At 42.4% G+C, this 22,538-nt stretch overlaps 1 protein-coding gene across 6 annotated transcripts; it reads left to right on the top strand.

Annotated features, from left to right (window-relative positions):
• The first annotated feature begins 948 nt into the window (after positions 1-948).
• On the top strand, positions 949-21,489 carry PTER (phosphotriesterase related). 6 transcript variants are annotated; one of them, XM_074574567.1, is made up of 6 exons: positions 964-1,055; positions 3,803-3,979; positions 10,863-11,298; positions 13,495-13,760; positions 17,200-17,340; positions 20,640-21,489. In XM_074574567.1, the coding sequence occupies exons 3-6, from the start codon at positions 10,867-10,869 to the stop codon at positions 20,848-20,850; spliced, it is 1,050 nt and encodes a 349-aa protein (XP_074430668.1). In that variant the 5' UTR covers positions 964-1,055; positions 3,803-3,979; positions 10,863-10,866; the 3' UTR covers positions 20,851-21,489. The 6 variants fall into 6 exon arrangements, with proteins under 6 accessions (XP_074430665.1, XP_074430664.1, XP_074430668.1 ...); XM_074574568.1 differs by having other exon boundaries at positions 3,774-3,979; XM_074574565.1 differs by having other exon boundaries at positions 973-1,055; positions 10,826-11,298.
• The last annotated feature ends 1,049 nt before the right edge of the window (positions 21,490-22,538 follow it).

The raw sequence follows: 22,538 nt of genomic DNA, 5'->3' as shown, positions 1-22,538 counted from the left end.
CAATGCACAGCCGAATTAAAGGCCGGCACACCAGAACCCATTTGCAGGCACGGAGCTGCAGGGCTGGGTGCGGGTTGAGGCTCTGCACAGTAGGATGCAGGGCCGTTGCCAGCCCCAACCTGGTACAAATGGGGACCAGGAACGAGTCAAAGTGGAATGGAGAGCAACAAAAAGAGCAAGTAGTTCTCCCAGAAAAGCTTGAGGTCTCCTTCCCGGGTCCAGGTAACACATCTGCACAGGGCCCAGGGTGGCTTTGCTGCAGCTTTGGCTGTGTGCGAGGGCTGCAGGTGTTCACCGCCCTTTGTGCCTTTGCTGGTCACGTTGCCAGCATCTGTTCACCCTTCTATGCAATGGAATAGTACCACACAGGATGCCGTGAGCCTTAGGGAAATAAGACACTTCTGAGATCCTGGGTGGAAAGTGTAAGAACTTGGTGTCAGCTCTCTTTTCATTTCATGCTTTCCACCTGCATTTTTATCCAGAATCTCTGTCATTGTCACCCTGTTTGTGAGTACCGCGAAGCGACTCTTCAACCTTCCCCGTTATTTGCATTGCAAGGGCGAATTAGAAAATGTTGCCTCTCGCAAGCCCAAGCACCCAGCGCCATCTCCCAACCCCCCAAAATGACTCAGTGGATCCAAGCCTCCTTCCCTGCTGTGTAAACAGGGGGTAGGAGCAAGGACAGGCAAGGATGCTCACATCCACCCATTCCATTTGTGCTTGGAGCCCACGCTGGCGCGAAACACGGCTGCACCTCACGCAGAGGCGGAACGGGCTTCTGGGGAGCCCGAACGCTGGCTGGCGGGGAGGGGGCCCAGCGCCAGGGCCCGCCGCCGGCACACAGCCGTGCTCCCCCCCGCCCCGCTCATCCCGGGCTCCAAAGTCCCCGCCGCCGCCACACCCGCCCCGCTCCCCCGCCCGCTGCCGTCCCCGGTGCCGGGCGCGGCGGGGAAGTCCCGCCCCGAGCGGGGCGGGAGCGGCGGGCTGCCGGCCGAGGGTGTCCTGCGGAGGCCGGCGGGGTTGAGGCGCTGCCGGCGGAGGGTGTTGCCCGCGGGGTGAGCTAGCGGGCGCGACGGGGCCCCGGGGCGCGTCTCCTCAGCCCGCCGAGCCACCCCGTCTCCCCTCGCGGCCCAGACCCGTCCCGGGCTCGCCCTCAATGCGCCGGGCCCGGGAAACTTCGCCGGAGTTGAGGAGCGAGAGCTCCTTCCTCCCCTGCCGCCGTCGGCCTGGCGCGCTGTGCCCGGCCCGGGAGGGCCTGAGGCGGGGAGTGGCGAAGGGCCGCACGTCGCCGTCCGGCGGGGTTGGGGCCGTGCCGGGAAAGCGGAGGCCTGAGGCGGGCGGGCGGCCTGTGGCGGGCGGGCCTGCGCTCGGCGGCGGGGAGCGCAGCTCCGGGTGCCGGAGCGTGGGGGGCCGCTGCTCCGCGGGGATAAGGACGCTGAAGGGCGGCCCGGCCAGCCCGGAGCAGCGCCGGCGGAGGGACGGCGGGCGTGAGGCGGGGAGAGGACACGGGAGGAGACCGCGGCCGGGACAGCGGCGCCGGGGCAGGCAGGGCTCCCGCCGGGAGCCCCGCAGCAGGCCTGGAGGCTGGGGGGATGAACACCTCCTCCTCCCTCTGGAGAAGCGTTTCGCAGGATCAGGTGGCAGTTACCAGCCGAGTAACCCCCAGCTCGGGCGGGCTGCGCCGTGAGAGTGCAGCCACGCTGCTAATATTAGTGCTGGTATTTAATATTTGTGCAGTCATAACAAGTTAAATACTGGAACTACATCCTCTCTAGTACACATCGCCCGTCAGCCCCGAGGGTGGCTCCGTGAAGGAACAAATGCCTCAATCCAAAACTGGGACCTTCAGAGCCTGCCTTCAGCTGCCTCTCCATCTGGAAGCACCCTCAGCCCTCAGCAAGATGCTTCCAGAGTTGCTTAAGCTTGAGGAGGCTCAACAGCGAAGCTCCAGCCTTGCCTGAGAGCCTCGCTGGGATCCAGACACCGTGCATTTTCTCCGTGGCCTGAGGTGTGCTGCCCTTTGTGGAGCACAGTTGCAGCAGAGGCCCTGCTTTCTCCTCCTCTTGCACCGGTTTGGCAAGCTGCAGAGGAGTGCTGGTTCCGAGCGAGGGAGGTTTGGGTCCCCCCACCACGTGGGGTTCAGCGCTGTAGCTAAACCACTCCCTGACAGTGGCCTTGGGTGTTTGTCAGCCCCTTTGCAGCAGGTCTTGTGTTGTGGTGATGCGGTCCTGAGTTGATGCGTAGAAGTCCAGTTGGTGAGGAGCTCAGACAAGCATCTTTTGGCCTAGCAAGTACATTATATGATCTCTAAGAAACCTGTAGATACAATTCTTTTTTTAGGCATGTCTGTTGTTAAGGTATCTTCTGTATGCTAAAGGCTTGTGGTAACTCTTGAATGAAACAGATTTTTAGCCAGAGGTCACTTGCTTTTGGAAAATTGTGTTTTGCTTGTATGAAATTCCCCTGTGCTTTATGCTGGGTACATTATTTGACGTCCTCTGTCGTAATATGTTCTGTAGTGTTTAAAGGTTGTTGCCTTCTTTCTGCTGGGGGCTGTATTTCAGGGGCGGGTGAAGCAGTGCTTGTAATAGGTAGTTTTGTATCATTTTGTCAGGTACTTTGGGATCATCATATGAAAGACCACATAAGTGTCATTTATTATTGTGAATGCCTCTCATGTTTTGGAATTTAACAGACATAATATTTACCATTGTGTCACCATCATCACATTCATATTTGTAGTTATAATCAAAGGTGGCAACAGTGGCATTCAGATGCTTAATTACATTTCATATAGGTGACCAGTGCTAACTTATTAAATTAATGCGTGGCGAAGCAGGAGCAAGTGTCACAGCTTCCCTCCGCGGTTAGGGAGCTGCCGTCAGCTTGCTCCTCACATCTAAAAATCAGTATATAGTGAAACATATGGCACCAACGAGTTCTGTGTTTATTAAAGGACTGTTTCTCTGAACGTTCTGTGGATTTTATTTCTTATTTCACTTGATGCAGATCTAAAATATTTTTTGTATCTTTCAAAACATGAAATACCAAAAAAGGTTCATTTTTTAGTAAGCTGAAACCAAGACTTCTTAAGGTTTCATGAAAAAAGAGAAAGGAGACTTCTGCTTGCATCAGTCTGGCCACCCGTCTGGTAGGTGGAGGATTAGAAATCCATCTATGATGTGGAAACCTAAGGTTCAAGGCCCTGGGTTTGATTTAGAGCAGTTTTGAACTTAGGTGTTCTGTGTTTCTGGAGAATATACAAGTCATTGCATTACCAGCTGTATTGGAAGGGAAAGGGAGCATCCCGAAAAATTTCATCTTTTTCTCAACACTGGTACTGGGCACAAATTGAAAAGCTTCCTTAGAATTTTCTAAGCAGTCGCCATGTCTTTGGTCTGATATTAATATGTACATGGGTAATAACCCAAGAAAGGCATTTTATCCTAGCAGTGAGTTATCCTAGAGTTATGGGTGTGCATAAGTTTCAAATTTGAAGTTTAGAGGGAATGAAGACTGGACAAGCATTTCTGAAAAGCACAAACTTTTTTCCTGTATCGTGTTGTCCTAGCAAGAAAGACTGTGTGCTTGTAGCCCAGCACCCATGAGAAGCGAATATGATTCTGTTTAGGCTTAAGAATACAAATGCATGCATCAGCATGCAAGACTTGGCCCATATTTGCATATAGCATAATGTGACTTCAGTCCTGATTTTCAGCCCCAAAACACTATGTGTGGATGTAAAATGTAATTAATGTAACGTTGGACCCTAGGGGAGAATTTTTATCTGACCTTTTATCAGGAGTAATTTTGGAAGCTGCCCAAAATGTAAAATCCCCTGAAGTTCTTCTAAAGGAGATGTTGATGAAAAACCACTTATGGGGATGTTGGTCTCGGATCTCTCTGAGGAAGAGAATCTTCAGTGTAACTTTGCTTGAAGAAGCCAAGGTTTTGAGACTGTTATCTGCACAGAAATAAGGTAAAATAAAAGTGTGACTCTGTTGTGCTTACAACAACTGAACTTTAATCAAACTGAAAAAAAAAAAAAAGTGTGCAAAGTATTACATGCTAAGTGGCTTAAACTCTGCCTCTGGGGCAAATCACTGTACATGTGCGTACGTGGTCGTGTGCAGATGACATGTGCTTGCTTTGATCACGGCCGTGCTGTGAAATCACTGTGAAAGGCTGCACTTTGCTCTGGTGTGGCTGTTCAACTGTAAGGAAGAAACCTGTTTTATGTATGTCTGGCTCAAAGCCTAGCTAGAGCAAGAATGTGACCCTCAAACCATGAGAAGCTGGAAGGGCTGTCTGTCTGCCACTAGCTGAGCAACACAGGGATTACACGGTGAAAATTTCACTTACCCTTTCAGGTGAACATTTAAAAGCTTTGCTTCTCACTTGCCCAGTTCCTTTCCCCAAAGTGTGCTGAGGGCAGCAAATCAATATATGGGCCTTTCACATATGTGTAACTGTTTAAATTTCTCTTACAATTTAAGGGACTTAAAACCAATGGGTTTAGGTTGTAGAATATTGCCAGTGCCGCTCAAGCGACCTAACTGCTGTGGTGTGTGTACATGCATATTTTGCTGGGACTTCTACTTTTGTTGTAGGGTTATGTAAGGCTTGGCTAGAGTTCTAATTTTTTTCATAGCATGTATTGTAACTTAATATAAAGCCTTACTCCCGGTGTCCCTTCTCACTTCTGTAGTGTAAAAGCTTTATGGTTACACAAAGCCTATATAGAAAATCTAGTACAAAACAATATTTGGTGTTTCTTTTAGCTTGGCTTCTTAAGGAAATTTATGTTTCTGAATGTCGTTGGCCGTTGGTTTCAACGACCAGAGCTAGGTTGTTGAAGGCCACTGCATTAACCCGCTATTCTGAGTATCTCCAGAACAGTATGTGTCAGGAAAAAAGGCAGGGAAACTGCAGGTGCCCCATTAAAGAAGAGCTGCAACATATGCTCTTGTGGCATTAGACAGGAGTTCTTGTAGGAGAGAGGGACTGTAAATGTTCCCCTCCTCTCTGAGAAGAGCTTTAGTCAAGGCATGAAAAATCTGCCGTGTGACATCGATCCTTAGGACACAAGGCTTTGCCTCGGTGTTGATGCTCGTGGAAGTACGAGCGTGCCGTCCTTATGCAGTTTGACTGAGAACTAGGAGGAAGGCCAGCACTATCCATCCTGTGTCCTTGTCCCCCTAGTACACTTCTGCACTAGGCATGCTGTCACGATACTGGTGTGGATTTTTTTTTTTTTAAATTAACAACGTATGAAGGCAGTGAAAAAAGAAAACACTGCCTCTGAATAGATAAGATTATTTTCCTTGGCTCATTTTTCTGAATTAGCTTGAAGTTTCAGCAAATCATGATAACCTCATAGCTCCAGTTTGGGAGAAGAAAAAGACCAATGTCATTTCTGACCAATGTCAGTTCTGAAGACAGGGAAGAATAAATATGACTTTAATGAGAATAATCTGCGTCACCTTCAGGGAAGCACATCTGCCATTTCTGCGGAAGACACAGGAGTTTGCCCAGAAGTCTGCATTTTTTCATAGTACTTTTAATCCATTTCCAAATTCTGTTTCTTGCGCAAAATAGCCCCAAAGCAATATGAGGTGTGCTGTTACCTCGTGTAACACAGAGACAACTAGAGTACCCATGTAGGAGTACAGCATCGCAGGCTGTTCAACACCTTAGCAGACATTGATGCAGAGGGAATTGCTGGGCTAGATGACAGGTGAGCCTGTTTCTGTCCTTCTGGAGCAGATACAGATCCACTCCTACTGCGGCTCTCACCCAGCCAGCTGTGGTGAACTCTGCTCCGCAGCCGCCTGTACCTGCACTTCCCTGATGCTCTGCATGAACGAAAAAGCCATGCTTTTTGGAACCAGTGTATGAGAGAGAGAGGTGGGTTTCAGGCGTGTTTGTCCCATAATTAGTGCTTGTGAATAAATTTTGGAAGAAGTAGATCTGGCCCCTGTCTGTCAGAGAAGTTAGAAAACTTGCCTGTCTGGTGGGGAAGAGAAAGAACCTCTATTGGTAGTATTGAGTTCCTTCCACCCTGTGAACCTCTACAGAGTTGGCAGAAGCATGAGGGAAGAGAGAAAGAAGTTAATTTTTTAAATTCCTCCTGACAAAGTCTACACGTGTACTCTTACCCCCTGCCTCTTCTCTTCCTTTTTCCTGTTAACATTTTCCCTTGTGGCAAAATATTTACACGTGGGGAATGGTGAGATAACACAGCATAGTCTAGCTAATGGTAATTTACTACAGTTGTGTCATATATTTCTAATTTGGGGCTTTTCCATGCTGTGTAGAGGTTGATCACAGAAGAATTGAATGCTCAAAGCGTTTCCTCCATGTGTAAATATATAGCGAACCTGCGCTATGTCTCATTTCCTAGGACTGCGTGGTTATAAAGGAAAGACCCACTCACAAGGCTCTTGATGCAGCCAGGGCAGCCTTGTTTCTAAATGGCAGCTGTGTTTAACTTTTTCTGAATATAATAAATACCTATTGAGCCATTCTTTTTGCTTTTTTGGTAAATTTTATGTCACAGCAATCTGGATTTAGTGTTGCTATAATCTCACATTGTAATGTGAAGGCAATAAAATGATTCCCATACAAGTCTAGAGAGAATCTGTGCTAATACCATTAAAATGTGCTTACCGAATCAAAACAAATGCGGCGTTAGCATGTGGAAACTGTGTTTATGCGATTATAATGTTTCAGCAATATGAGATTACTGTAGGAAGCAACTAATCCAAACCTAGAGAGACTTCCCATTACAGGCCCATTAAAATGACACGATGACTGAAGCTCAACTTTCAGATGGGAAAAGCGGAAACACAAATCTTGTCATCAGTATTCAGGCAAAACATCTATTGAACTCAGTAGAGTTTTCACCAGACTCAGGAATGCAGTACCATGACCTTTTTAGCAGCAAGTCTCTTTTCTCTTAACAATACCTCTAGGAAAAATATTTACTTCTCCAATATTTAATAGTTGGCTAATGGTGAGCGTCATATTTTATGCACCATACGATCGATGGTTGTAAAGATTTGTCCACAGTTTATTACAGAAATGTTAAGGTATTGTTTCCAGGCATTGTGAAATAATGCAAGTTTTGGTTATCTCTTAAAGCAATTCTCATATTTTTATCTGAGTATGTAATTTTCAGGAAATACCATGTGTTTCTCTGTTTATACAGCACCTAGAGCAGAGAAGTCTTGTTCTGTGCAGGAGCACCTTGGCGATCCCACAGCATAAATTAGTGATTTTCAAAACCAAAATACCGTTTCTTGACAGATAAGAGCCTGCCTGTTTATTGTTTGTCATAGGAATCGGCACCTTTCCCCCTCCCCTCAGACTGGGTTAAGTTTCAGTAACTCTAATTCACACATCTTATGTAGGACCATCTAAAATAGACTTGTCCTATCCAGGATTGTTGCGTCGCTCCCTCTGTAGCCAAGGAAGGAGGCCGGTATTACAGAAAGTGACTTGTTCTGTTGTGTTACAAACATTCCAAATAGACTGGGTGAGTGTCTTTCCATCTCCACTGTGACAACGGTCTAGATGATTATTCTGTGGAAGACATACATCATTTTAAATGGCTAAACGAGGTGATACGAATTTAGTCCTTGGTGTATGAAAGAAGAAACTTTCTCAGAAGAAAGGTCTGTGTAAAACATGGCATGCAAGTCATTAGTAAAGCACACGAACATTGATTTCTCTAGCAACATCTACATGCTTTAATTAAGCAGCAGTCCTTATTCCATTTAAAAGCTGTTTGCACCTAAAATCTGTTTTAAAGACACTAATTATATTCTGGTTCCATCAAGTGAATCTTATTAGGAGTAATGCATCCTTATAGCATAATCAGGGCATGCTGTCTGTGTAAATGACAGTAGGGAAGATATCAGGACAGTGGTTTTAAAAATAGTTCCAGTCACAGGTTGTTGGCTGTCTTTATTTTTCATAATTTTTTTATTAAAAGTGGTGGGTTTCTAAAACTGTGTTAGTAAGCAGGCACAGACATTAATATTAATCATATTTTTCATGCAGCTAAAATTAGGCCTACTTTAAATGCCGTTTGTGTCAGGTTACGTTTTTGTGATGCTACTTCTATTTATAAAAATCCTTGACCTCAGTCAAAAGGTTCAATAGTAGGCATTGGTTCTGTAAGCTCTGTATGTGCGCTGTAATCTGAAATCTAGAGTAAAAAAATCAACAGATTGGTATCTGCTACAAGAGAAACCTGGCACTGGAACTGGTGATTTTAAATGTTTCCTGCTGTTATAAATCAGAAGACGGCAGCCTCAGGCTATAAGAACTTCTCACACACACCGCCGCGGGTCTTCGCAGTGGTCAGGCCAGATTAATTGAGGGTAATCTAAATTACCTGTGTCAGAAAGGAATTAGTGGGAACGAATGTTGAAAGTCAGCTTTTTATCAAAGTAGTAATCTGAAAGTGAGCAAAAATTCACATTCAATTAGAGTGGCCCTTTTGAGTAACTGAGCTATTAAATAACTAAAAAACTGAAGTGGAAATTTGTTAAGGAAAAAGACTGTAATCGCTTTGTGTGAAGTTCTATCAAAAGAACTTCAATACTTATATATTTATATACAAAATTTATATAATAAAATTTATATAATTTATATATTTATATAACAAAATATTTGTATGGATTTGTTTTCCTAACTTAATAAATGGATTTGAAAATTGTTAATGAACATAGTGAAAGAAAAGTGTCTCCAATGCAGAGAGCAGATATCACTCTTTATGCTGTCAGGGTTTTACTGAATTTCGGAGTGTAGATATTTAACAAAACAAAAAAAAGGGGGAAAAAACCCCACAAAGGTAATGCAATTATCTTCAAATTATCTTAGTCTCTTTGCTGTACATATAAGAATGACTCAGATCATTGAACTTTCTCCAAAATAGTGGGTTGCTCTGCAAAGCACCAGCTTTGTTCAAGGATAGAATTAATGACTGGGTTGGACAACTTAATTGAATTGCAGCCAGCAGCAGTTTCTGACTAAGACAGGTATTTTGCTTTTAATTATTTGCTCAAGAATAATATTTTCTGAAATCATGCACATCTTAATTTATTTGGAAAAAAATAAATCACTGTATTAATCAGGCAGCAGTCTGTTCTATGAGAGTAATTATTCTTCTGCCTTCTCAAACAAGTCAACACACTGGTCTAGAAATTAAATTCATAAAAGAACAGTTCTTCCTAAGTCTGCTTTTACACAAGGCAAGCAAACATAGTCAGTCAGTCCTTTCTCAAGAATGGCCGAGTTCTCGTATTAAAATAACTGCCAGCCCTACAGACTCCACTTGGCAGGTGATATCAGCCTTTTGCAGGGGCCAGGTCCCTTTCCTGCCTTGGTACTCTGACAACGACTGCTTCTCCTGAGATGAAAGTATCCCCAAAGAGACCTCGACGTTCCTGTGCCCTTTGATATGTAGAGTTCAGCATCCTTCAGATTTCAGTTTTTGTGTCATCCTGGTAGATTAACCTTAGCAGTTAAAAGGAAAGTGTCCTCTGAGGGCTTCACCAGTAACAAACCCGTGTTTATGATATTATTCACTAAAAGGGAGACAGAAGTGGCAAAGACCTCTCTCTTTAATCAATAATGCATGCTCTAGTTAGTCCTACCCTCTGGACATGATTAAACATGTATTTTGTTTCATAACTGATGATTTTGGTTGACTAGGGATTATAACTATTTATCCTCAAGCTCTTGCAACTAGCATCGGGAAGATCTAACATGAGCTGGGTAGTCAGCTCTGTTTAATGTTAATATGGCACATAAATGAAAAAGACTGCCCCTACCCCCAAAAGGAAAAAATCCCCCCAAAATGCCAATGGGGAGAGCTGCAGCTAATTCGGACCTGTAGCGAGTTGGGCCAGACTTGCAGAGGGCAGATGCCTTTGACATGAACCAACTGCAGATTGTGGCCTCAACGTACATGTTTGTCACCACTCACTTGAAGCTTTGTGAAGTAACGTTGTTTTGTTCATGTTAACGATGAAGAAAAAAAGTGTCTTAGAGGCTGAGCCCCATAAATTGTTAGGTTAAGGTCTGTTCTTAATTGGTAAAATATTTGGCCGATAAAGCTGGTGGGGAAAGCACTTTGGCTTCTGCCCTGCTGGTTGGGAGCCACGCCATATCTGTATTGACCGTTGTTGGCTTTGGAGGATTTGTCCTGGGCTGTCCCAGACCTCCACAGCGCAGCTGGCAGGAGAACCTGAGCCACTGTTGAAGTCTGAGGAGCAGAACGCCCTCATCCTGGCGTTCCTCATACAGAGGGCCAGATGAGGTGCCCTAACGTGGGCAGCTTCCTCGGCATGCGAGGGGGATAGTGAGTCTTGGAGGACACAGATAAATAAAATGAACGTAGCAGTAAGGAATATTCAGCCTTGGTGCCAAGTATGTTCATCTGGTGGCTCAAGCTGACAAAATTTAACAGCTGCTGAAAAGCAGAGAATCCTAAATGAACATGCAGTGGTTGTTATTAAATAGGAAACGTTTATCTTAATGTGATATTGACTATAGAGCAATAAATGATGATGGTTTCACTGTACTGGAATGTGGTATTTTTATGTTGCTAGAGCACTGATACAAGCACAGCTGAGTAAAATAAATGCTTTGTTTTTCGTATTGACCACTCTACTGGAAACAGGTTTGAAAACTTTTGAGCGAACACACACAGCATGTAGGTACGCATGTGAGAGAGAGGAGGGAATTCAGAGATTTTGTAAGAAATGTTTGCTCCATCTGAAGTGTTTTTGTTTCCTTTCTTCTTCCTCTGCAGACCCTTTTAATCTGATTTTTTTTTCCTTTTGCTGAAGAAAAATGCCTTCCTTGGGAGGGAAAGCGCAGACAGTCTTGGGCCCTGTGGATCCAGATCGCCTTGGCTATACATTGACTCATGAACACTTGACTATGAACTACAGCAGCTGTTTTTGTCCACCTTCTCCAGGCCAAGAGCCTCTGTCTGATGGGCCCATTGAGATGAAGAACTTGTTTTGGATTAAGCAAAATCCCTACAGCCATAAAGAAAACCTTCTTTTGTATCAGGAAACAGATGCTGTGAAGGAGGAGCTGTTGCATTTTAAAGCAGCAGGTGGTGGGACGATTGTGGAAAACACAACCACAGGAATTGGTCGGAATATGAATACTTTGAAGAAACTTGCTGAAGAAACTGGGGTCCATATTATTGCTGGGGCTGGGTTTTATGTGGATTCCACTCATTCTTCTCAGACACAGGCCATGACAGTGGAGCAGGTGAGTCTTAACCATTGCTTTGGAGTCTCTCTCCTAGGAATTATCTGTGGGTGAGTCAAAGTTGGAGGGAAGTTCCATCAAAATAGATGAAATCTGGAAGATCTCAATGTGAAAAACTAGGGAACAGCATTACTGCTTGTGTGTTATAGCTGGACCAACCCTACCTGTGTGTGCTGGTAGTATCTGTCAGCATTTCCAATTCTTAAGCTCCACTTTCTCTCAGGGATTTGTTATAATGCAACAGTAAAAGGAGAATAAAGTGCTTCATGTGTGGGCATCTGGTTCCATACCAATTATTCTGTTCTTTTTACAATTTTTAAGAAAGGAGTATATCCCTTCTGCCTCTTTTGTCTCTTTTTCTGGCTAATTGCTTCCCAATAAGATCCCTCAGAATTCTTGTAAAAAGCATAAATAATTGCAATATTTACAGGACAGTTGTAAATCATTGCTTTGCTCGGGCTGACTGTTATATCTCTCTTCTCTACCGTTTGTCCAGACTTTTCAGGGCAGAGTCTACATTGAATTGTTTGTACAGTGCCTAAGACAATGTGTTAATAATGACCAAGGTCCCTAGATATTCCTATAATAATAAACGCTCCTTCATCTTTTATTAAGAAAATGTGATGATAGGGATAAGAGGGAAGGGAACTCTCCAAGGCAGGAGGCTGTAAATGCAGGTGAACAGAGCGGAGAGAAGTTTTTAAAAATCCATCACAGTTTAAAAATGAGTCAAACTCATTTTAAAAATCAATGGTCAAAACTTTAGCAGATTTCAAGTGATGCAGCACTGCCAACCAGACTGCCCAAGCTGTACAGGACAGTACTAGTTTTCCTAAATATTCGTGCATTGCTTAAATTTTGATACAAATAGATTTCTTGGGGCAAAGGTTTCCCTTCTGTATTTGGTGGACTGCTGGACACCCACAGGTGTCCTGTAATGAGCGGGTCTTAAAAATTTATTCCAGTCTAGAAGGCAATTGCTTACTTAGATAGAAAGGGTTGTGCAGTGACTGATCCGTGATAACTGGAGGTTCCTCATTTGCCAGTGAATTTGCAGTGATGATACGTTTTCTGATTCAGCAAAGACAATTTGAATATTCTGTTGCCAGCCCTGGCTGAGCTATTCAGTGACATAAAGATGTTGCTGCGGGAGAGATGTTCTTCAGGAAAGGAGTGAATTCTGTATCATGGGATCAAGCATTGGGCAGAAACCTGCTGTAAATTGTAATTAGTTGGACTGAATTTTGCGTGTAGATTGAGTATTTACCAATATGTTGCATGAGGCCATTGAGGAGACAAGATGTGGAGTTGTTATAGATTTATTTGGAAATGTCCGTGGGGTTTTTCAGTTTTGTGTATTTGCTTGCAAATCTTCCTTCTTCCTCTTTTCACTTCCTTCTTCCTTAAAATCACGATTTCCCTAACATTCAGGGCCAAAGAGTTAGAAGGTCATCATCAGTACCATTTTGTGCTCTGAACTCTGAGTGTATTCTTTACGATTTATGGCCTATTTTGGAAAAGAAAAAGTAAAGCTGTTATAACAAACTGCTTTTATTACGAGATTCTGATGTCTTTTTTGCTTTGGAATATTTTAAAAGGAAGCTAATTTTGACCCTGTAAGTTTGTCAGCGGAGCTTTTTTCTTCTAGTCCTGAAGTCATTGGAGCTCTTGTTTTATGTCAGCATTCCCACAAGGAGGATTTGCCTTCAACTCATCTCTTCAGGATCTTTGCCAAAATTTCTCCTTTCCCTGTCTGAGTCACAAGGTTTCCTTATTCTCTGAGCCCTTGTTTTGCAAGAATTTACATTGAATTGTTTTGGGAGCTAATTCAGGATTGCAAAGCACAGGTTTCATGCCGAGCTAACTTTGGGGTTTTTAAAGAAAAATTAGTCTCAGCCTAAATCAGTGTTCAAATTTTATGTAGACCAGCTTTCCCGGCAAAGCCAGGCAACCGTGTGAGTAGATACTGTTAAATTGATTTGCGCTGTGTTTATTTTGGTCTTGGGGAATGGCTAGCATAATGTTAGTTGACAGAAACCAGATTTTAACTGCAGTGCTTTCACACACCCAACCGTTAATTAAATAAGTTCAGAAAGACCTCAGGAGTATAACTAGCACAGTGTCCATGGGCCAAATTTGATGCTATTTAACACAAATGGTATTAATAACCCAAAATCTCATTTTCCTGTTCTCTAGCTTACAGACATTATTGTTGATGAGATACTCAATGGAGCGGATGGGACTAACATCAAGTGTGGTGTGGTGGGAGAAATAGGTTGCTCCTGGCCTTTGACTCCAAGTGAACACCGAGTCCTTCAGGCAACAGCGCAGGCTCAGTCACAGCTCGGCTGCCCTGTTATCATCCATCCTGGCCGGAACAGCGATGCACCTTTCCAGATCATTCGCATTCTGCAGGAAGCTGGGGCTGATGCTTCAAAGACAGTCATGTCTCACCTCGACAGGTAAGCAGACTGTTCTCCTGTTGTACTTACGGAAGTGTTGGCACAGCCCACCGGGGTTTGAGGGAGCTACTCCGCAAATAGCTAGGTTTCTGTCATGCGCTAGGATCACAACGTGAAGAATTATCTTCAAGTTTACTGATTTGAAAATAAGAAACTGCATATATAGACCTTGATCAGCTTCCCAGCACTTCAGTCAGGATCAGCTTTTAGATTCACACTGGTAAAGAGATTTAGGGATTTTAAACACTCTTTCAAGTGACGTCAGGAATAACTGGAGGCACGGTTTTTTTTAAAATGGGGATTCCATTAATTCATATCCCTCCACAAATCACTGCGTTTACAAAGCATTGGACATTGAGCAGCTCTTACCAAATTGGGTGGGAAGCTGCGGGGCTTCCAGCATTTTTGCAAACTGGGGCACTCTTAAGGGCCTGAACAAGATCTCTCAGATACTAGTGGAGAACTCCTTGATTTGTCTGGATTCTGGATCAAAGCAGAAGTCAGATCTTTTCAGTTCTGCTACCAGACAGAAGAAATACTGCTGAAAAAGAACATAGTTGGGTTTTATATATATAGACCAGAGAGCTGACTTCTAGTTAGCTTGAGAGCAAAACCCAAGAGCCCGACGTCAGACATGGAGAGGAATTTTCTCTCTCCAGTTTAGAAACACAGCCTCTGTTACCAAATCGGTTTTGTGTGACCTTGTGCTGCTCATGGTGAGCTGGAAGATGTCCAAGCATTGATTACTTTGGCCAGTTGCTGAATAACGGAGACTGTTTGTGTCATATGATTCTCAGCAATTGGATTGTTTGCCCTCAATGTGAGTGTAACGCAGGCAAGAGGACTGTGCTCCAAATTTCTAATGGTTATAGGCTCTAAGAGCTATATAAAATCAGCTATATAAAATCAAGCTACAGGTGTTTTGTATTCACACAGAGCTCAGTGTTTTACTTGGGGATTTTAGGAGCATAAAATTCAGTGCCACAAAATTTTATTTATATTTGATTATATATAAGTGGTATGGGCTTTCTTTATATATTTACCTGCATTCTATTGTATCTATAGCTGTATTTTTCTCTCATTGATAGAGAAAAACTGAGAATTTAAATGTTTGTGTGAAAGAAGACTGAGCAAGCTGCAGGTGTCAGTACTTACATAGCCATTTTGATACAATATAAACATCCGGTTACCTTTTTATGCCATTATATGCTGTTGTAAATCATTGAATTCAGTGATTTATTGGTGGAAAATAAGCAATGTAAGTAGGAAAACAGTCGAGACAGAGGCGCAGTTTCACTACAGCCGCTGATGCACAATATGACATTTTCTTATACTCCTCCTATCATTGCTTTCACACATTCAGGTTGGCACTTGCTATAACATAGACTCTAAATGGCTGTGAAGTTTGGCTTTGCAACGTGCATTTAACATTTTAAGTCTCATCCAGTGAGAAGAATCCACGTGGGAGCATCCCAGTCCCTTAAATGTGAGATAAATTTGTACATAGCTCCATATTTCATGTCTGCTTGAGACACAGACAAGCATGGTCGTTTTCAGGTGGATTTACAGTCAAATGATAAAACTAAAATGCTGGCTACCATGTTTTGCAGTTTAGCACCTTAGAACAAAGGGTAGCAAGTGTCCATAGTGAAACTGGTGTAGATAAAGGCTGGGAAGCAAAAGCTATTGAGTCTTGGCTTTGGCCGTTTATTAGGGTTTAAGGTTATAAAAATACCTTGGTAGAGATCAGCATCGATTCACTTGAGTAGCTTTTGTTAGAAGGCTCACACAAACTTGTGAATGCCTGTTTGATAATGGTCAATGTCCCTGCAGTGATTTATAGATGAGGTCCGAACTACAGGATGCTTCCCTGTGTCCCACCTCCTTTTCTGTGCGTTCAGGGCTGCTCAGGGACACGGATTGCCCAAACACCTACTTCCAGCTTGGAGATCAGCAATTTGAGCTGGGAACTGCTGCTGCTGCTACATCCCTGTGGCTTGCAAGGGGTCCCAACGGCTGATGAAATTAAGCTCTCCTGCTCTTCCCTGGGACAGAGCACCCAAAAGCACAACCCTAACAATAGTTTTTAAAAGAAATTGTTCTGGCTGTGATTTTGACATAGATCGTTGGGTGGTTTTTGCCACCTGCACAGGATTGGATACTCTTCGCTACCGTCTCCCTGTGAACTGAGCGGGGCTGGATCTAAAATAACCCGTTCTCTTGCTCTGCACTTTGAAAACTCATTTGGTGTTAAATGTTCAATCTCTGTAAACTGTAACATTTATTTTAAAATAACATTTTTTATTAATTACAGTTGGCAAGTCTTAGACTCCTGCTGATGGCAGGCTTGTTTGAACAAGGGTTTTCTCTCTCTCAACCCATCTGTTCCTCCTACTTGATTCTGTTGTTAAGTCATAATATTGAAATTGTGACATCAGACATTTCCATAGCAACAGACTGTGATGCAATTGTATAGGTTAAAATTACTTTGTGACATCAATATCTGCAATAATAAAAAGATTAAACTACTGCCCTTTTGGTTAACTGTGCTGTTCTTGTGGAATCTTGTTTTTTCCTTAGATGAAAAAGACTATGTTGTGGTTATAAAGATAAAATTATAATGTATCATTTGTGTGGGGTTTTTTTCCCTTTGGATAACTTATATTCTTGGTAAAAATGTTTGAAAGAAAAAAAAAAAAGGTATTCTAGAGAGCTCTTGTTTTGCCATTCTTTTCCAAAAGAGTGGTGGGTTTTGGTAGCTTTGTTCCTTCACTTTTCAAATCTTCTGCAAAGCCCGTGTCCCAGGTACTCACACTGCCATTATGTATTTTGGTGAGAACGTTTCCTTAAGGCGTTCTGGCCAGATCCCAGTGCAAACAGTGATATATTGCTGTTCTAATGACAATCTAGAAGCATCACTGTACAGAATAGAAACTAAAGACAAAGTTGTGTATTACCGGTGTGTGATGGATGAAACAAGCCCTGGATGTAGCTGTCTCCTGTAACTCTTTTGGGAAAGTAAATCTGTCTTGTGTAAGTAATGCATTGTCTTTTTTTAAAATGTCACTATGAATTAACCTCCTCCTTAAATGTCCTTCCTTGGTAGGGTGTGTGTTGAGAGAGTTAGTGATATCAAAAGTAAGTAACTTTCCTGTTTCCATTTAAGGATTATCATTATTTCATGGGGAAAGAGTTGGGGTTTGTTTTGTTGGTTTTTTTAATGCATGAAGTCCCAGGTGAATGTGAGAAAGACAATGTCGTGTGTTGGCTTAAGGTGCACATGTCAAACAGGCGTCCTGGTTTTCAAAAGGGTGAATTAAATCTTAGGGTATTGGTTTTGTTCCTTGCAAGTAGGAAGTCACAAAATACCTATCCTCATACCATGAGATTTTCTTTCGTCCTGTTACAATGCTGACTTTGCATTATATATGTTCTGCAGGACTATATTTGATACCAAGAAACTTCTGGAATTTGCTAAACTGGGATGCTATTTAGAGTATGACCTATTTGGTACAGAATTTCTTCATTACCAGTTCCATCCTGATATTGACATGCCGAGTGACAACGAAAGAATTGCAAGGTATCTGCTTCCATGCTGTTTAAGTTATAGCATTACCACTGACAAATTAATATCATTGGTACTTGTTTTAAGGGCATCACAAAATAATTCTGCTTCCTGTTCAAAATTGTCTTTTTTCATACTAAAATAACAACAATTTTTTTTTTCCGCTGCTGTCACGTCTTTAGGGCAGCATGTATAATCTCTTCTGCCTGCAAAGGAAGATGTAGAATCATAGCGTTGTAGAAAGTTACTTGAGAAAAAGATCAAGAGCTTTTTTAACTTCATTCTGTGTCCTAATTCCATGCCGATTTGGTTGAGTTTTATCAGTTACTGCATTTATATAGACTGTAAAAAAGAAAAGACTGGAGATACTGGATTTCTGTTAGGGTTTGGCTTTTGCTTGAAGCATAGTGTTGGAAACCTAGTGCTGCTACTAAGCATCATCTGAGCCTCTTACACGAAGGCGCTAACCGAGCAAAATTGATTGGTTGTCATTGGTGGATTTGATGCTGTGCTTCCGTCCTGAAAACCAAACTTTTTTCTTCCAAACACTTTATCGCTTCTCCTCCCCCTCTCCTTTTGCCCTTTCTCTCTTTGGAAGGATGCGATGCCCGTCTCCTCAGAACTCCCGTGCTCCTCAGGCTCACAAAGTGCAAATACTGGCCCCACGGGCAGGATACCTCTTCCCTGCTTCTCGTCATCTCACACGCAGTCTCGGCTCAGCTGCACAGCAAATCTGTTGTGCTGCGCTAAACCAAGGTATTGCCAAGGAGGTGCATTCCTTGCAGAAACCGAGACAAGTAGGATCAGCTGGGGATGCGCTTCTCACTCCTTCCACTCTCTCCGGGGATGTGATCCTCCTGGGGTGTTGGTCCGCGGTGTTTGTGTGCAGTGAAGTGGCAGGTTTCTGAGGGGGGGGTGCCGTCCTGCCTGTGCCTTTTTCCCTCCCAGAGTCAGAAACAATTTGTTCCTTCTCTTTGATGAGAAAGATTTTATGATCCCTGATCACTAATGAAGTAACTTACTAGCTTTCACTTACATTTCAGACGTAGCTTCCCTGCCCCTCATTGTCAGGTTAGCCTCAAAACTTTTCTTCTCTGTTTTCAGGCTGTTCTTAAGGTGCCGAGGTTACTATTCCACTTACTGACAAGCGTTTGCTGCTGCTTTTCACACTAGAAATCATTTCTCTCTCTTAACAGGGCTCTCAGTCTTGCACTCGGTATTTTAAACTGTTGCAATGAATCTGCAGTTCTCACATTTAGAATGGGTAAAGTTGCTGCCCTCCCCTGTGCCTCCTCCCCGCTCCTGTGCCACGGGAGGTCAGCACGGACAGAAGCATGGTGTGTAGAGGAACGGACCGTGCCTTGGTTAACAAGCGCCTGTTCAACCGTGGCAAAGTTTTCATTCCGTCCATGAGACTTGCTCAGCCACTGACGTCTCTCCTTAAACTTCTGGCATCTGGCTATTTCTTGCAGCAGGCTGTCTATAGAAAGAAAATGAGACAGGTTTGTCTTCTCATTGTGTGGTGCCATTGAATGGATTCTGTGGGGCTTTTGATGGAGCCACACTGGACATAGGATGGCAGTGGCAATCTCCTTGGGTTTTTTTGGGGTTTTTTTTGGTCAAACAGCTCCAGAGAAGGTGGAAATCAAACTGACCTTTACACGTGTTGATGGAAATACCAAATGGAAAATACACGATCAGGTCTTGTCGGTTCAAAACGTAAACTTCTGTAGTCATGCCGTACCTACTCAAACACAGCCTACTGCCAATGCAAGTTAAAAACTGAATTTTTTCAGGGACAGTTTTTCTTTGAGTCAGAAGCAAGCACTAACTAAACTTACAGGAATGAGCAAAAAGTAGCAATGAATATGCAATATAAAGGTTCATATGCCTCCCTGACCAATGAAATGAGTCTAAATGTGAAAGGAGATGATTCTAAGATGTTTGGTCAGCAAGAAACTTAATCCCTCCAGTGTCATTGCTCTCATTCTCTGGTTGGCGTGTGGTCTCTCTATTTCAGGCTGGAGAAGGTATTTATGATGTTGTAATACTATGGTACACATAGTGTTGTGCACTAAAAGGCACTATTTATGGTGTTTTTATGAAAGGTGCTAATTTTTTCCCAACTTCTATCTTACTTGCCTTCTTCCTGCTGCCCATATTGACTTGATCCTGCTACGTGTATCTCCTCGTAACTAATTGTAATAAAAACTGACAGTAAGGGCTTTCAGATACAGTGTGGTTACTTATACAACTAGTATTTGCTTCATTGCTAATCAAAGCAGAGTCAGGAAGGTAAGAATTAGAATTTCACAGCGCTGGCAAATGACGGCGTTGAGTGCCTTTGTGAGGAATGAGCCCTTTCCAGGTCTGGTCTGTCTGTCTCTGCTGCTTCAGTGCCGCAATCTGCTGCCAAACCAAACTGAAGCTTCGTGGGAGACGTAACAGTCATGCAACACAGCCACCCACCAAATAAATTCTAAAAAATGAGCTGAGCAAGGGATTAAGGTTCCCAGAGTGAGATGTGGAACAGAAGGACTTGTTACAAGGGAGTGACCAACAGCATTACTTCTTTCTCCGAGCTGAGCTGATGTGGTTTTGCCGGGTGCGTTTAGCTGGGCTGCTGTATGAACGCCTCTTGTTTCCTGGCATGTGCTAGCACTGGGCAATGCCTCTTATTTATCTTCTTCTTTAATGAACGTCTTTGAAACGTGTTTGGGTGATAACTGTCTGTCTGGAATACGATGCTGACAACTTGAAATTTTTATTAACCTGGTTTGCCAAATGGGAATTAACGAAAGATGCGGAAGTGTTTGTGTAAATGAGACAGGCTTGTTAAAGGACCCGTCACACACAGAGTCTGGTTCTTAACAAATGTCATGGGACTGGCTTTGTACAGCAGCAGGAACTAACCCCATGAATCGATTGTGCCGAGAAGGAGTTTATACAGGAAATTATTACTTACTCGTGTGTATAAAACCTGTGTACTATGCTCAGTGGTGCTGAAGTTCTTGAATTCCTCCATGGACTTATTGGGAGTGGGAATACAAAGCCATGTGCCAGCTAGAAAGAGTTTTCCTTGTCCACTTTGAGATGTGTGGTGCTACATTTTCAGAAGTGGGTTTTTTCATTCAATAAGTGTTTGAGTTTCAATTAAGTATAAAGAATATGTCTTCTGAGTACCTAAAAACAAGCGTTTTCAGTTATAATACAGTCCAGCTGTACAGTAACGTAAAAAACGTAAATGCTGCTGAGTTGTGTGCTGGTGCAGAGCGAGAACCTTTCACTGATGGCTGTGCTTCTTATTTCTGCAGGATTCGTATGCTGATCGATGAAGGCTATGAAGACAGAATTCTGATCGCTCATGATGTGCACACTAAGAATAGGTTGATGAAATATGGAGGTCATGGATATTCACATATCCTTAAAAATATAGTTCCTAAAATGCTAATTAGAGGCATATCCCAAGATAAAATTGATAAAATACTCCAAGCAAATCCAAAGCGGTGGTTGACTTTTAAATAGGAATAATGAATAAATATTCCTATTTTATAGGGAAGCTTGATAAAATTCAGATTTGTTTCAGGAGAGCAGTCATTTTAAAACTTGGTTCTTTTGAGAGAAACTAGAAGTTATGAATTACATGTGAACAAACTGATTATGACTCTTATTTTTAATTAGAACAACAAAATTATGTATTCTCTCTGCATTTTGTCCCTTCTAGAAGTCTATTCATGAATGATTTACTGGATATAAGCCTACCTGCAAAATGTTTTCAATTGACATTTTAAAATAATTGTTTCTAGAAAGTAATCTAATACTGTTATTAGAAGTTACACAAAAATATTTTTGAAGATGCATCATCTGGACTTTGAAGGAAATGATGATTTTCAATTAAATTCCCCTTCTCCAGGGGATGATTTTAAACCTTGTAATATTGACAATTTTCTAATTATACCTGCATTCTTTAAATAATGCTTGATAAAAGGTCTGGGACTTTTAAATAGCTTCCGTAGAGAACAGAAGGCAAAAGAAATCTCAAATAATTCTAAAAAGATATTGCTTCTTGCTATTTTAATAATTTACTTATTTTTAACTGAAAGTGTAAAAAATACATGGAAAAATATATTTTTGAATAAAGCAATTTGATGACCTCTTAAACTATGTGCAGTATTATTACGGATGTCTGGTTTTAACCGCATTAATTTTTTATCCTGAACCTTTGGAATCCCACGGCAATCATGTGAAACTTCATGCAGCTGAGCTTCTTTTCTTTTTGTAAGGATGCAACACCAAAAGTCAAAATATATTACATAATACAGTTTTAATGAGTTGCAATAGTTATAACAAAGGTTGTGATATAAGTCTTTACAAATCAGTATATCAAGATATGATGAAAAAAGGAAGAAATGTTTGCCTTACGTGTGTTTTTCACATAAAGTGTGTCTTTGCTCTTGTCTAACTTTAACCAGGGCGGGTGATTTATCCAAAAAATGGTCTTATCCAGTAGCAGCAGTAGCCTGATTTCAAAAGCTTCTTCAAATTTGACAATATACGTCTTGTAGCGTTGAGCTTTTCCAATAAATACCCTAGTAAATACGCATTGCTAAGTCGTAACTGATCTCTAGCTTGGCACGTTACTGTTCGATACGACGTAGAAAATCTCTAGCCACACTGCTGTTGTGAGGGCGCAAACCAAGAAAAGCAACAGTGGAACAAACAGACATGAAGTCAGTTACACATTGGTTAGTAAAATACATTACCTTGTAGGAAAAAAAACAACCCAGGAGTAATCACTACAGTGTACGGATATAGGTTGGCACTTTGTCATAAAGTAGAAGTGTTAACCATTCTGGTGCGATAATACACAAGCAACTGGCAGCAAAACGTCCCTTTATAAATCCTAGACGAGTTAGACTGGCAATACTCTCAATCAGCCTAGACTGATTCAGCACTGATTTTGAATTGGACGACTCGAAACAGAAGCAGAGTAACACGTTCTGTTTAAGAAAAGCTTCACTCATCCAAATAAGCGATTTTTAGAGAGATTCGTAAAACCTTCGTCAGACTTTTACTGAGCAGCCAGCACTGAAGAGCTTTCTTGTCACAGTGGCAGACACTCTCAACATTTTAGTGCAGATAAATCTGAGTTTGTACCCTTAGTACATTAGACAAGGTTGCTTGTGGCAAATGTCATGAAATAGAAATGCTAG

The sequence above is a fragment of the Larus michahellis genome, chromosome 2, assembly GCF_964199755.1.
Source record: "Larus michahellis chromosome 2, bLarMic1.1, whole genome shotgun sequence".
Taxonomy (NCBI): domain Eukaryota; kingdom Metazoa; phylum Chordata; class Aves; order Charadriiformes; family Laridae; genus Larus; species Larus michahellis.
Note: the sequence above shows the minus strand (reverse complement) of the source record. Positions and strands in the feature narration are given on the sequence as shown.

Bases quoted from the DNA above. Each gene is read 5' to 3' on its own strand.
- PTER (XM_074574564.1), top strand. From the start codon at position 10,867: ATGCCTTCCTTGGGAGGGAAAGCGCAGACAGTCTTGGGCCCTGTGGAT. The intron at 11,299-13,494 runs GTGAGTCTTAAC...CCTGTTCTCTAG, and splicing joins AGGCCATGACAGTGGAGCAG to CTTACAGACATTATTGTTGA. The intron at 13,761-17,199 runs GTAAGCAGACTG...TATGTTCTGCAG, and splicing joins GTCATGTCTCACCTCGACAG to GACTATATTTGATACCAAGA.